Here is a 13318-nt window from a genome sequence, read left to right on the forward strand (position 1 = left end):
CAGAAACATCTAACATAACACTTCAGTTGCTCTCAGTCTTGTGGATTGTATTTTCTGTGGCTACCAGCCAGTGTCCTCCTGCTTTTCTCTGTATTTGTGCTATCTGTGATTGCAGCGTAGAGGTAGTTTGCCCTTGCACTGCAGCCGGCTCTGTTAAGATTACTCAACAAAAGAGAAAAAAAAACATACCACAGGCTTCCACAGTGGTACTGTACATGTGCATCCACGTCCATGGACCCAACTTTTTCTCAGATTTTGTAAAATCAGTCGAAAATATATAATGAAGTGTGCTGCTATTGCGCAACAGATATTTTTTGACCATATGATTTCAATATTTTTGAAGCAAAAGTATAGCATACAGATTCTAAACAAATGCACTGATATAAAAAGTAAAGTAAGTAACAGAAGGATCGATCTGTATGGCTCTGGATGCTGAATTAGAGGCAGATCTACCTGTTGTGTTATATTGGGGAGAAATTATATTTCCTGTTATGTTTGAGGTACTTTGGGTATTGCTTATATGTACTGTATTTATGTGTGTGTGTGTGTGTGTGTGTGTGTGTGTGTGGGTGTGTGTGGGTGTGTGTATGTGGATGCATGAGTGTAAATAATGTACATATCAAAGCTGATATTGGTGGACTTCTGGATATATGTGTAAAAGCTCCTTGGTCGACTCATGTGTCTCCTGCTTTGTCCAAGCGATAAGTCCATCTACTGTATCACTGTTGTACATCTCTGTGTGTGTCCTTGGCTTCAAGCCCCCGTTCACCCGCTTTACTCTGTGTGTGCGTATGTGTGTATGTGCGTGTGCTCAAACTTGCATGTATGTAAGAAAACTTCTGTTCTTTTGTGCTCAACTTTGTGTTCTTATTGTAAATTATTCTGGCAGAAAAATGATGGCAATATTCTGATTTTCGTTGGGGAAAAATGTGAATGTATCACTCTTGTAAGTTCAGCTCATCCATTTTATGGAGGTAATCAAATGTATGTGGAGAATAAAGTTGTGTATGTTTATTGTGAAGGGCCTGCCAGTCATAGGATGGCTGAGCTATATGTTCAGAGGTCCGTAAGTGTGAAAATATGTGAAGAAATATTTGCCAAATGATGCCCTGTGAACAATGTTAGAAACTGGAAAGGCAGGGATTGCAGACTGTGCTGCTTTTGAGCATATATACAATAAAAGTTATGTTCTCTAGCATAATATGTTGTGCTTTTATTTCATAACTCCTATCTTAACCTCAGAATAAAAATAAAATCAAACCTCCATACTCCATGTATATATTACATGTCTGCACTTACCGAGACTGAGTTTTAATTTTGCTAAGACAAACGCACAATTCAATTCTAGCAGTGCAAACTTTTACCTTTGCTCATGTAGCATACCTATATTTGTTCATGGGTACTTATAAATGTGTAAGCTCCCTCAGAGGCTAAAGTTGACAGTTTATTACATATGCCCGACTAAAACTACTGCAGTGTAATGAAAAGTGTCGCATAAAATATGTTGTATTCATAAAACAGTCTTGCAATAAATCTTTATGAAGATCGTAATGTTAAGTTTTTGTTGAAAAGGTTAGAGAACTTTATAAACAATTTAAAAGCTCTATCTATGTGTATTGTGGTGCCATTCAATTGTATTGTACAGCACCATGAACTGTTACTAATATTAGTCTAACTTAACAAAAATGAAGTAGACAAAATACTGAATAAAAACACCTCTGAGTTTACCAGGTAGTCATGTTTCAGTACTTTGAGAGATAAGTGTGGCTGTTTATACTTTCAAAGTAACGCTGCCATCTAGTGGATGAAGTCAGGTACTGAAATTATTATACCAATTTAAAAAAAAAAAAAAAGACTGACACTATTGGCTCAGTGGTGGTGGTTTTAAAACCGGAGTCTGGGGACCAACAGGGGTCCTGGAGTGGGTTTTAGGGGGTCCCCAGTAGAAGAAATCGACTTCTAACTGTTATCATATCTTTTGGAAGTTGGAACAACAAGGAAAGAAATAGAGTTGGGCATTTTCATTGACTGCAATTTATAGTCATCCTTGTTTAATCACTATTAAGACTATTATGTTCAAACCTAAAATTCATTACTTTTTATGTGGATGTCCAGTCAGTGTTGATAGTTAATGTAGTCAACTGCAGCAAAAGTGTGTGCTATATTGACCGAGAAAATAGAGTTTTCTTGTTTTAGGTGACAAAAATATTCATGTCTAGCAGCTACTAAGAGGCAGAGACCAGAAATCCAAGCCAAAATAGCCTATAGCCAGGAAGAACGAAAAATTTGGCACCAATAGAGCTCAGTTTTTTCTGTCAATATAGCACACACTGAGGAATGTATTGTGTTAGTTGACTACATTTACCTTCAACACTGACTGGACATCCACATGAAAGGTACTGCATTTTACTTGTAAGACAAACTCCTCTAAAACTGGGGGTCCATGTCTGATATGCATCTGCTGTGGGCATCCTTGACATGAAAAAGGTTGGGATCCCCTTGGCAAGGCAAGTCGGTATAACAACTTTCAAGAGCAATTCAAGGTGCTTTATAAGACATAAAAAGGCATTAAGACAATATATTTAAGAAACACATACATGATGCAAAAATAAGCTAAAACTGAATAAAACCACAGGATAATAAAATTTTAGCACAAGTGCTGTAATACAGAGGTTCTCATTTTTTTCTCAGCCAAGGACCCCTTGCAAAATAGAAAATATAGGATTCAGAGGATCCCACATCTCACCTATTCTGGTTACACTGGTTACCTGTTGTTTTAGAATTGATTATAAGATATTGCACATTAGGTACAAAGCTCTGAGGAGCCTATCCTCTGGTTACTTAGCTGAGCTTTTAGTTCCCTTTGTTCCTCTCTGCTCCTTGAGATCCTCAGCTGTATCACTGCATGATGTGTACATAACAGTGAAAGAGCCTTTGCAGTCAGAGCTCCAAGACTGCAGAACAACCTGCCTGAGGAGATCAGGGCAGCAAACTCTGTCCCATCTTTTAAATCACTTTTAAAAACACACTTTTTAAAGATATGTTTAGTTTTTATGTCTTTTAGATCATTTTCTTTTCTTGTTTTAAATATATTCTGTCTTTATTGTACAGTACTTTGTAACTGTGTTTTGAAACATGCTATATAAAGTTTATTGTTATGATTATTGTGACAATTATTATTATGTCCCTTTGGACTAATTTGACATAGCCTTTTTTCATTTCTTCTGTTCAGTTATGTGAAATTACAACAAAACTTAAAGTGATTAAAAATATGTTAGACATGTATAAAAAAATGAATTTTGACTATTTTGAATAATATATAAAAAATATAAAATTTATTTAAACTATAATAATAGAACATATAAAGTAGGCCTAATAAACATAAAATGAAGGCCTAGCCTGTGACCTGACTATGATATGCCTTGAACATAATCTAAGTGATTTAGATTTAAAAATATTACACATTATTCATTAATTAACAATTAAAGCACAAAAATAACATATTTTTTAATATCGTGGTCATTTAAATCAGTAAATCTGCAATCTTTTTACGGACCTCTTGGCAGAGTGCCACAGACCCCTGGCGGTCCAAGGACCCCCATTTGAGAACTAGCACTGTGGTGGTGTGACGGTATTTCCCACTTTTCCCAATGTCATTTAACGCATCACGAGCCAACTTTTGACCGCCAGGTGGTGCAAGGTGCTACATCTCCATCTCCTGTCCCGTCAATCATTTCACTTCAGAGCGTAGCGGCGGGGGCAAGATAACACAAACACTTTGCTCAGGAGTGAAGCCAAAGAAGTGCACACACACAGACACACACACACACGCACCACCACCACCATGGGGATTGTCTACCGCAAGTGACAGCTGGCGCTTTCATGAAACTTTTGAAGACCGTTGTGCCCCATTTTCGGCATTTTTTCCCACTTAGCTTCAGCAGTTATTTTATTCCTATCAATATATCCTGTGAGGCGCGGCATACCGCTGACAGGCGTTAGCTGAAGTTATTTCCAGTTCAGACGAGTTCACGAGTGGAGGAAACGACGCAAGATGCACCATGAAGAAACCGCCACTTTACAAAAGCCACGCTATGGAAGTAAGTAACTCATCTTCTAGCGCGTTTTTACGCCACATAACATTAACTCCCGTCTTTTTGCCTGGTTATGGTGAAATCAAGCTAAAGCTAAGTGCCATGTCAGGGATGTTTGATGAGCAACAGGTGGTTCAGCAGCACCTGAACGGACGACAGGATACCTTCAGTAGGTGTGGCAGCAGCCCCTGACAATATAGATTAATAGAAATAAAATGTCGTCTAATGAGGAAAATAGTAAACAAACTGTCAGTGAAAGAGGTTTTAAAGTGAAGGAATCACATCCTGGTTGTTTAATTAGAGCTTACAACATTACAAGTGGTAAGTTCAAGGTCCATCAGGCTTTAGAAGTTAGGGTTTGGGGGCTGCACTCTCATCTACAACTTCACTCAGGAACGTTTTAAATTGTGCTTTTCCCCCAAAGTGTCCCCAAATGCAACACAGTGACTCTTGTCTAGACTATTTATTTAATGGTGATAGTCAGCATATCAGCCTGACTACACATAAGGCATTTTCTCATAGGTTAACCATTAACTTGGGATTTTGCTGCTCTAAAGAAATCTGTAACTGACTGCATAAGTATGTCAAACTTGTAACTGTGTTAACTAAGTGATATAAAAACATTCCTGAAGTCTGCAAAATACTTAACCAAGTCAGAGATTACTTCATGTATCTTGTCACTGACCAACATCTGTGGGCAAAGGGCAACTTTAAGAGATAACGCCAATCAATTGTGTCATCAATGCAGCCTTTTTGCCTCTGACTTGGCCCATTGAATTTCTTCGACCAATTCTGTCTTGCTCTGCATTCAGGCCACCCCAGCTGTTAGGGATGCAACTAATGATTATTTTCATTATCGATTAATCTGCAGATTATTTTCGCAATTAATCAATTACTCACGAGTCTATAAAATGTCAAAAAATCTCATCACCATTTTCCAGAGTCCAAAGTGACATCTTCAAATTGCATCTTTTCTCCAACCAACAGTCCAAAACCCAGAGACACTTGATTTACTGTCATAACTGACAAAAAACCCTGCAAATCCTCACATTAAAGAAGAACCCGCAAATGTTTGACATCTTTAAATATGACTGAAACTATTAATAAACCATCAGAATAGTTGGCAAGTGATTTCCTTTTGACCGACTAATCGATTAAGTGCCACATTGTAGCAGCTCTACTAGCTGTATTTGCAGATAAATGTTTCACTACTTTGGATTCAAAAGTATCTGAATCTGTTCTGAAGAAATGTTATCTAACAAATGTTTATGCTTTGATAAGTGTTTATCATTATTATTATTATTGTATATTAGAGCTGCAATCAATTGATTATTCATCAGTTATTAAATTAATCACAACTATTTTGATAAGTGACTAATTGGTTTAAATTATATAAAAAATCAGATTCTTACTTTTTAAGTGTGAATACTTTCTGATTTTTTTCCTGGAAATTTTTCGGTTGTGGGGAAAACAAGACCTTTTGGATATTATCTGATATTTCATGGACCAAACAACTAATTGATTAATTGGCTATGAACATAATCGTTATTTACAGCCCTAACATACAGCCTGTGTTATATAATTGTTTATTTGCACAATAGGAAAACATACAATAAGTCATGATAAGATGAACACAGCTCATGAACTCTTGTGAACTCTGTTTCTCTAATGTACTTCTGTGGACAGGATAAGCAGCAAAACCTATTATTATTATTGTATATTAAACATGTATATTTTAGCCACCTCAAACAATCAATACCAGTTTAAGTGTACATTATATTTAGAATATTTTCACTGCTTTACCTTGCTCTCAGATGAGATTTTCTAACAGGGAACAGCTGTTATATAAGCTAAATATAAGTCTCTCCAAAGCCACTAGATTAATTTGGAAAAACCTGTACTTTTACCTCACAGAGCACAGGAGTTGGTGGTTCACTGCTGCTGCGATTGGTTTGTTTCATTGTGTTATTGTGCAACTTTGGGGATTCTCTCTTTATACTCACTAATAAATACATTTGTACAACAATTTGTACAGGGGGAAGTAAAATTGACATTGGGCAAGACGATTTCTGACCTTAGAAAAACAAGCCCAAATAATGAGTAGTTTGTTGCAAAAACTGGGAGATATGGTAGTCTTAGGAAGCAACAGACTGTTTGTTGACTTTGTTAGTGTGAAACAGGCCACATTTGTCCTAAGGAAGGCTTCCCCCTGCATGTGTTTTAACTTGCAAGTACTGTTATGGGACCAAAGCAAAGTCATTCCCTGAAATTAATTTCAATAACTGTCAGAATAACTTTAGTTAATGGTCTCAAAAACAAAGTCTTGATTTTTGGACCCCCCCACCCCCCCACACCCCAGTAACCCTGCAGCTAAACAAAAGCATGAGTCATAATCATTGAGCCCGTAACTCAGGTCCGGTGATCCTGTGACACACAAAAGCAACAAACCCATCCTGAGAGTTAAATATAACGCTCGGCGCAAGAGTGCAGACAGGCTCTTCCAGGAAGTGTGTGAGCGAGTCAGTAGAGGTAGTGTGTAATGGCTGCACTGGGGCTCCCCTGTGTCTGACACGAGTGTTCATACACATTTGCATCCATGTCAACTGCGCAGCTGGGCCACTGATCTGTGATTGGATGGCTGGACAGATACTGTCCTTGTGAGGGTTAAGGGCATTTCACATTTTGTGTGTGTATGTTTTTGACATGTGTCTCTTCTCAGATGTGAGTACTATATGTCTGGCCTCTGTTGAGACTCAGTGAAGGGATGTCTGTGCAGGTGGATGGTGATGAATAGTCAGAATTTAACAGGGTGCTTGAGAGGTTTAAAGGATTCAGGCAATCTCCACTGAGGCTTGATTAAGTAGAGTATACTGTATTGTCCCTGTGGACTCCACAATGTAGTTTCAATACATAAAATTTACAAACAGGGCCGGGCGATATGCCTTATAATAAAAATTATCTTGTTATTTTTAGGCTATTCCATGATACTGGATAGTATTTACTGGGAGTTTTTTAATGTGTGGTAATCAAGCACGGTTATCACAATAATTAACATTTGAAACGATAAAACTAATCATCAGGAAATGTATCACCATTTACCTTGAAACTGCTTATCGCTATATAATATTGTGATACTGTAGGGATGACGATAAAGGGTATGCACACTATGTTGCAGTAGGTGGAGTCATTGTGGTTACACGCTGAGGATGACTGAGTGGCAGTGTTCATTTTCAGCTTGAATGTTGTGAAATAAAAACACATCTAAAATGGCATGTAGCTGGTGTGTGTGACAGGCTGCACAAATGCATTCAGGAAGAAACCAGGGCAATCCTTTTTCAAAGCTGCCAAAAGCTAATGAAAAGAGAGGCAAATGGATCTCTGCAACTCCACAGAAATAACTGGAATCCAGGCACTGAAACATGGATTTGTGTTTGCCATTTTTTGTCAGGTTACAATATGTTGGATTTTTGGGGAATTTATACCTTAAGTCATATACTGTTTTGACTCATGTTTTATCAATTTAAATATTTAGCATTGTTCATTTATGCTCCGTGCAACATATCGCATTGTGCAACCTCAATGCTGCTACATGTGAACATGTCTCCTATAATGTCATAACAAAAAACATCTGTGCAGACCTGTTCACATACAATGAGTATATCCTTTGTTGTCTTTGTCACTTTGTTCGTTATGTTTACTAATTTTGCTCAGAAATCCTGCCTTGAAGGAATGTTACAACTAAGTGACCATTTTTGTATGCCGCCTTTGTTTGTGTATTTCCCTGGCATAAGAAATGGGTCCATATAAAGGTCAGGAAAATGTTAGGATTCCTGGCCAAATGTCAATGCCCATGAACCATGGTTTCATTCATTGGTAAGTTGTCACGATCACTGTCAAGTCTGACCATCTTTAATTTATACAGTCGATTGTTTTACTCACAGTTTTGCAGTTTCCCCTACTAAGGGCAGCTGTTTTCAGGATGTTTTGCCACTTAGTTCGACTGAGGGCGTGTTTTCTATACTGGTGTTTTCTCAAAATATTAACACTGAGATTTTTGATAAATAATCATCAGTAATGTGGATATAGTCCTAATGACTAAGTGGGCAAAGACAAGAACGGCTAGAACAGTCTGATAGGTTCAGAAAATTACATCACTTTAATGCAGCTTTTAAAATTAGGAAAAGTTAACCATATCACAATATTACGATATCCAAATCTAAGATGATATCTATTCTCATATCATAATATTGATATAATATCAATATATTGCTGATCCCTACCATAAAAAATATTACAGCACTTAGTAACTGGAGCACAATACTCAATCAGATTACAGATCTGACTTTGATGAATTAGAATATGATTAACATTATTTATGGAGATTATTTCAAACTAGCACTGATTAGACAGTGGCATCAAAGGAGTAATATTTTGCCCTCCTCCTGCCTGGGTGTTGGGATTAGTTTGTTTAGGCTAATCAATCAACAGGTTTAACCAGTTTAAGTTGGCATCACTAGAGGTAGTAATAAAGCAGGCTAACAGATGGGCAGAAGATGGTGTGACTCTGCTGTATAGGCCTGCTACACCCTTATAAAGAATATAAACCATAAAAACAACACTATTCCATGTGAAACCTCAGCCAAGCCACGATGTAGTGCTTGCTGCAGTGGGAGAGAGATCCGTTCTTAAACTGAGCCCCCGGGTCTGAGATTGTTCCTTCACTCAGCCAGAAATAAAGAGATTTGATTGGATTAGAGCGGGGTAAGAAAGCGTTGAGGGGGAGGAGATCTCATTAAGCTGCAGGTAAAGGTCAACTCTCAGCAGAAGTCACTTGTCAGTCGGGCACCCCACTAAGGCCGCTTTGACCTGGCTATTTCATCTCCCTCAAGCAAGGGTTCATTGGAGCATGGGATTTAGTACTGTTTCTGAGGGGCAGTCAAGCTCCTGACAGTCAAAATAAACACTCTTTAACTAGTATTATCCTGTCAGTGTGCTCTGGTTGTATTGTGCAGTCTTTCATGTCTGTTTGCTTAGGTGAATTAGAGTATCAAATTTTGAGATATGTGAAGCTTTCACGCTAAAGTAAGACTTGCTCTTGCTGTACTGTACCATTTGTGTCCCTGTCAGTTTGGTTCCCTTTAAACTTTCAGTTACTTAGACTTGTACCGCCCTGTTAATGTCAGTCTAATGAAAAACTTCTTTTTGGGAGGAAAAAAATTGTTGTGAGGAGACGATATGGATTCTTTACATTCAATTATGATAAAATACTGAATGCAAATTGTGGAAGCATATCCTGTTGTGTTCTGTATCCTAATAACTGTGAATGACTAATGCAGGTAACACAGTGTCTGGATAGTACACTGGTTGATATAAGCCAGAGGTTTTCTAACTAGGTGGCTCGAAACAGTTTCACTGGAGGCTCAGTGAATGGAAGTGAAAAAATATTATATCCACTTATCAAAAAGAGATCACATAGAATAGCCTTAATGTGTGTGATTTTGGAGATAGTTCAGGGGTGCAGTATTGGTGAATCTTTGCTCAAAGAGAAACTAAAAAATTCCTTTGTACAGACCTTTGTTGTGTATAAGGATTATCTGAAGAGAGGTCCACCCTCTCAGATTTGGAAAATCCCTGATGTTGTGTCTCACAGAACTATAATTCAGTATTAACATATACTGACTTTCTGTTGTCCAGATTAATTAAACAACAACCTTAACAAAATTTGTCATTAAAGGTACAATATATAACAATTATAGTTTAAAATAGTCAAAAATTTACTGTGGTTATCAACAGAATGACTGTTTGGCATTATGTCAAAGATGTCCATGTATTGTTTGCAGAGGTATTTGCAGGAGTTAGCATGCTAACCAGCTAGCCTTGGCTTGTCCATTCTCATAATACCACTTTTTACCTCAAGAGGAGATTTTTCGGTTTTTGCAGCTGCTAATACCTGACCTGCCTCTTGTTCCTCTCCCGCTTCACGCCTCTTCTGTCCCCACATGCTGTGTCTTCATCATCCATGGAGTCAGAGATAGGGAGGCTGCTGAGTTTTGGTTCTAGTGACCATTCTGCCACTGCTCTGAGTTTCCAATCCAGGCAGAGACTCGAGTCAGCTAATAGGACTGCCAGCTGCACGGCTAACTGAGTTATCTTATGGCAGCTGCAGTTAGTGGTTACTCTGCTGCCTCCTATTTGTTTATTTACATTTGCTATATTGTCGCATGAATCAATATCAGAAAAGTTACTTATTGATAGAATGATAATATATTATTATAGATATAACCCTACTTTATCATCTGTAATTAAGTGCAATATGAAAGCACAACACACTTGTATGTTGACTAATGAAAAACAGTTAAGTGAATTTGAATTTGCTTTCCTTTTCCAGCCATTCAGGACGATGAGAGGCTGTCAGCAGAAGAGATGGATGAGAGGAGACGACAGAACATCGCCTACGAGTACCTGTGTCACCTGGAGGAGGCCAAACGGTAAGACAGCGGGAGACCTGACAAGGAGGGAGGAGAAGACCTTGAAGATAAGAGGAGCTTAATGGCACATGCTGATTAAAGGCTATCACTTTCCTTTATTTGCTTTGTCACAACTCTGAGTTCGTGGGAATTACACTGGGTGTGTCCTTGGACCGAGCATTAGGTTTGTTTGATTATGCAGGCTAGTTTTGTATGACAAGTTTGTGTGTTTAATGAACATTTCCATGCAGAAATAAAAACATCAGGGAGTGGATGGGAAATTAAGTGATGGATTGACAGTGAGGGGTTTATGATGGATAAGTGAGCAGAGGAGTTTTTAGTTAAATAATATTTGCAGTAGCATGGCACTGTAATGACAGATAAAGGCAGAATCAGCATGCACGTGAGATCATGACACGGAGCTGTAAGCGGTCATGAGAACATGTGTGATTAAGACAGGGGAGGTGCTGACTTAGTGGAAAGCGTGGCTCTCTTTCCACTGTGCCCTCGACCTCTCTGATGACTGAAATAATCAGATAAAATAAAAGTCTAGAGGGTTTGTTGGTAGTTTTCTCAGTAGGTTTAGTAAATCTTTAGTCCCCGAAAGCTTGCAGTGATTTCAAAATTAAGTTATTTGAAAGACATCCTAAACCTGTTGAAGACTCTGCTCTGTGTATTTCTTGAGCAAAACTAAAACTAAACCACTTCCTGCCTTCTTCACATGGGCATCCATCTGAACAGGAAGGAACAGGCAGCGTAAGCGTGCCTCTTTTAACACAGATTTTGTGACAACCTCACCCAGTCGCAGAGAGATTGATTCCCTGGAGTGATAATTGATGCTTAAAACCTACTGTCATATTCTGAAGCCTAGTGGTGATTTAGCAATGACAGTTCTCTTATGTGAGTGTGTGCAGCCTCATTTGCATCAGCATTTCCTCACAGATTATTGTTTGACAACTAAGCTTGCACTTTGACTCAGTAAACACTGTTTGAATAGCGTACATTATCTGCTTATGTCACAGGATAATAAGGGTCTGCCAGGACAGGTAGGCCAGAGTAAGCGAGGATTCATCCATTATAATCTGACCACGCCCAGATTATGGCACATTTTTCTGTTTTTGCTGTGCTTAAAAAAAACTTTTGTGGAAGGCTAGCTGAGCTGCACTGAAACGGTTTAAGGAACAGATTTTGTAATACTCCAGTTGACAAGGTTGACCTCAAAATGACTTAAAATTATTGAAGTCACACACCCTCACACATTTTCACTTTCTAGCTTCCTGTTATTCCATCTCAGACTTTTTTATATTCATGTCAATTGTGCAATGGAATCTCTTTTCTGGGAAACGTGTCAAGTTAGATTAGGATTAAGACAGATGCCTAATGAAGCCGTCCTACACAGAGAGCATGGGATTAGGTTCTGCTCACTGGGGTCAGGAGTCAGCCATCACTGAAACAAGGCAACCATGTACAGTAGAAGCAACTCTTTTGGTACACTGGGGTCACGATCTTTGAAGAAATAATTTCATTATCCACCTGTGATTTTGGTAACATTGGCACAGATGTGTTTCTTCAATTAACCCACAACTCTAGAGCCTCAGAAGTAGCCAGAAATGCTCTTTAGTGTTTCAGTAAGTGAGCAAAAAGCTTAAATTAAACCCCCTGTAGCAGAAATAAAGTGTTTTATAGCCTAATGACTGCACTAAAAGTACAAAAGTAACACGTCCGAGGAGTGGGGTGGTGGTGCGTGGGGGATTTGGGTATAATGCAATACTATCTTCCATCCATCCATCCATATAGAGCATTGGTCCTCAACCTGGGGTGTGGGCCCTCATCAGGGAGGCGCAGAAAATCACAGGGAGTCCCCAGGACTTTGTCTGTCCTGAGGTCATCAAATTAGATTTGCACATATTAGCTAAAATCACAATTTATTAAAAAAAATTGTATACAAAACTTAAACAGATACATTTCTTTGTATGAAATTAAAAACAGTATGCTACTTTGTAGACCACGACAACTCCCACAGTCTGTGATAATGATTCATTATTGTTCTTTTGTGAAGGATGAAAGTGCATAAGCTGACTTTGTTGGGTTGTTAAAATTAAAATGTTAAGCTTGTTCTAGAAAAGACACATTTACCAAATGTGTATCTAAGAATGGGAGCAGTTTAATCTGTGTTTATTTGGGACAGTAAAGCTTTGGAATTAATCACTTTTCCTTTTCGGTTCATGTACCCGTGTGTGCGGCCTGGGGTTGCTCAGCTTTCACTGGATACAGCTGGGGGGCCTCTAAGGAAAAAAGGTTGGGAGCCACATTATAGAGAGATGTGTCACAGATGAGCAGCATGTGTCACGTCAACAGTAGCCAGAACAGCCAAGTGCAATTCATGTATTTATACAATTTATTTGAATTTCATTTTGAATGTTTGAATGGTGCTGATCCATCAAAAATGCTGCTAAAAGCGTGTGGAAAAAAATTAGTATTGCAGTATTGTGTATTTCTTCTTACATGGGAGCAGAATATTGGTTTCACAGATTGAACATGATATTTTGTAGGTGGCTAGGCTAAACAAAGTACATTCAGGCACTGGAGGTGATAACAGTATCAGCAAAAACTCAAGGTTGCTATAATGGTATTGATATCAGACATAACAAAGTGGTATCGAACTATCCCTAGGTCACACCTTGGAAAATGTTGCCTGAAAGGTAATAGCCCTTTTTTGTGGCAGCCATATCGATATGAAATAGTAAGGTCATAACG

General features: G+C 38.3%; 1 protein-coding gene across 2 annotated transcripts in view; it reads left to right on the forward strand.

The window, feature by feature from the left end:
• Positions 1 to 3787: 3787 nt before the first annotated feature.
• iqgap2 (IQ motif containing GTPase activating protein 2) overlaps positions 3788 to 13318 on the forward strand; it is a 47205-nt gene continuing 37674 nt past the window's right edge. For both annotated transcript variants that reach the window (XM_084728996.1, XM_084728997.1), the window contains exons 1-2: positions 3788 to 4100; positions 10483 to 10582. In XM_084728996.1, coding sequence (XP_084585122.1) covers positions 4055 to 4100; positions 10483 to 10582 — 146 coding nt within the window. In that variant the 5' untranslated portion in view covers positions 3788 to 4054. The remainder of the gene's footprint in view (positions 4101 to 10482; positions 10583 to 13318) is intronic.

Source organism: Lutjanus erythropterus, chromosome 10 (genome assembly GCF_056507025.1).
Source record: "Lutjanus erythropterus isolate fLutEry1 chromosome 10, fLutEry1.hap2, whole genome shotgun sequence".
Classification (NCBI taxonomy): Eukaryota; Metazoa; Chordata; class Actinopteri; order Lutjaniformes; family Lutjanidae; genus Lutjanus; species Lutjanus erythropterus.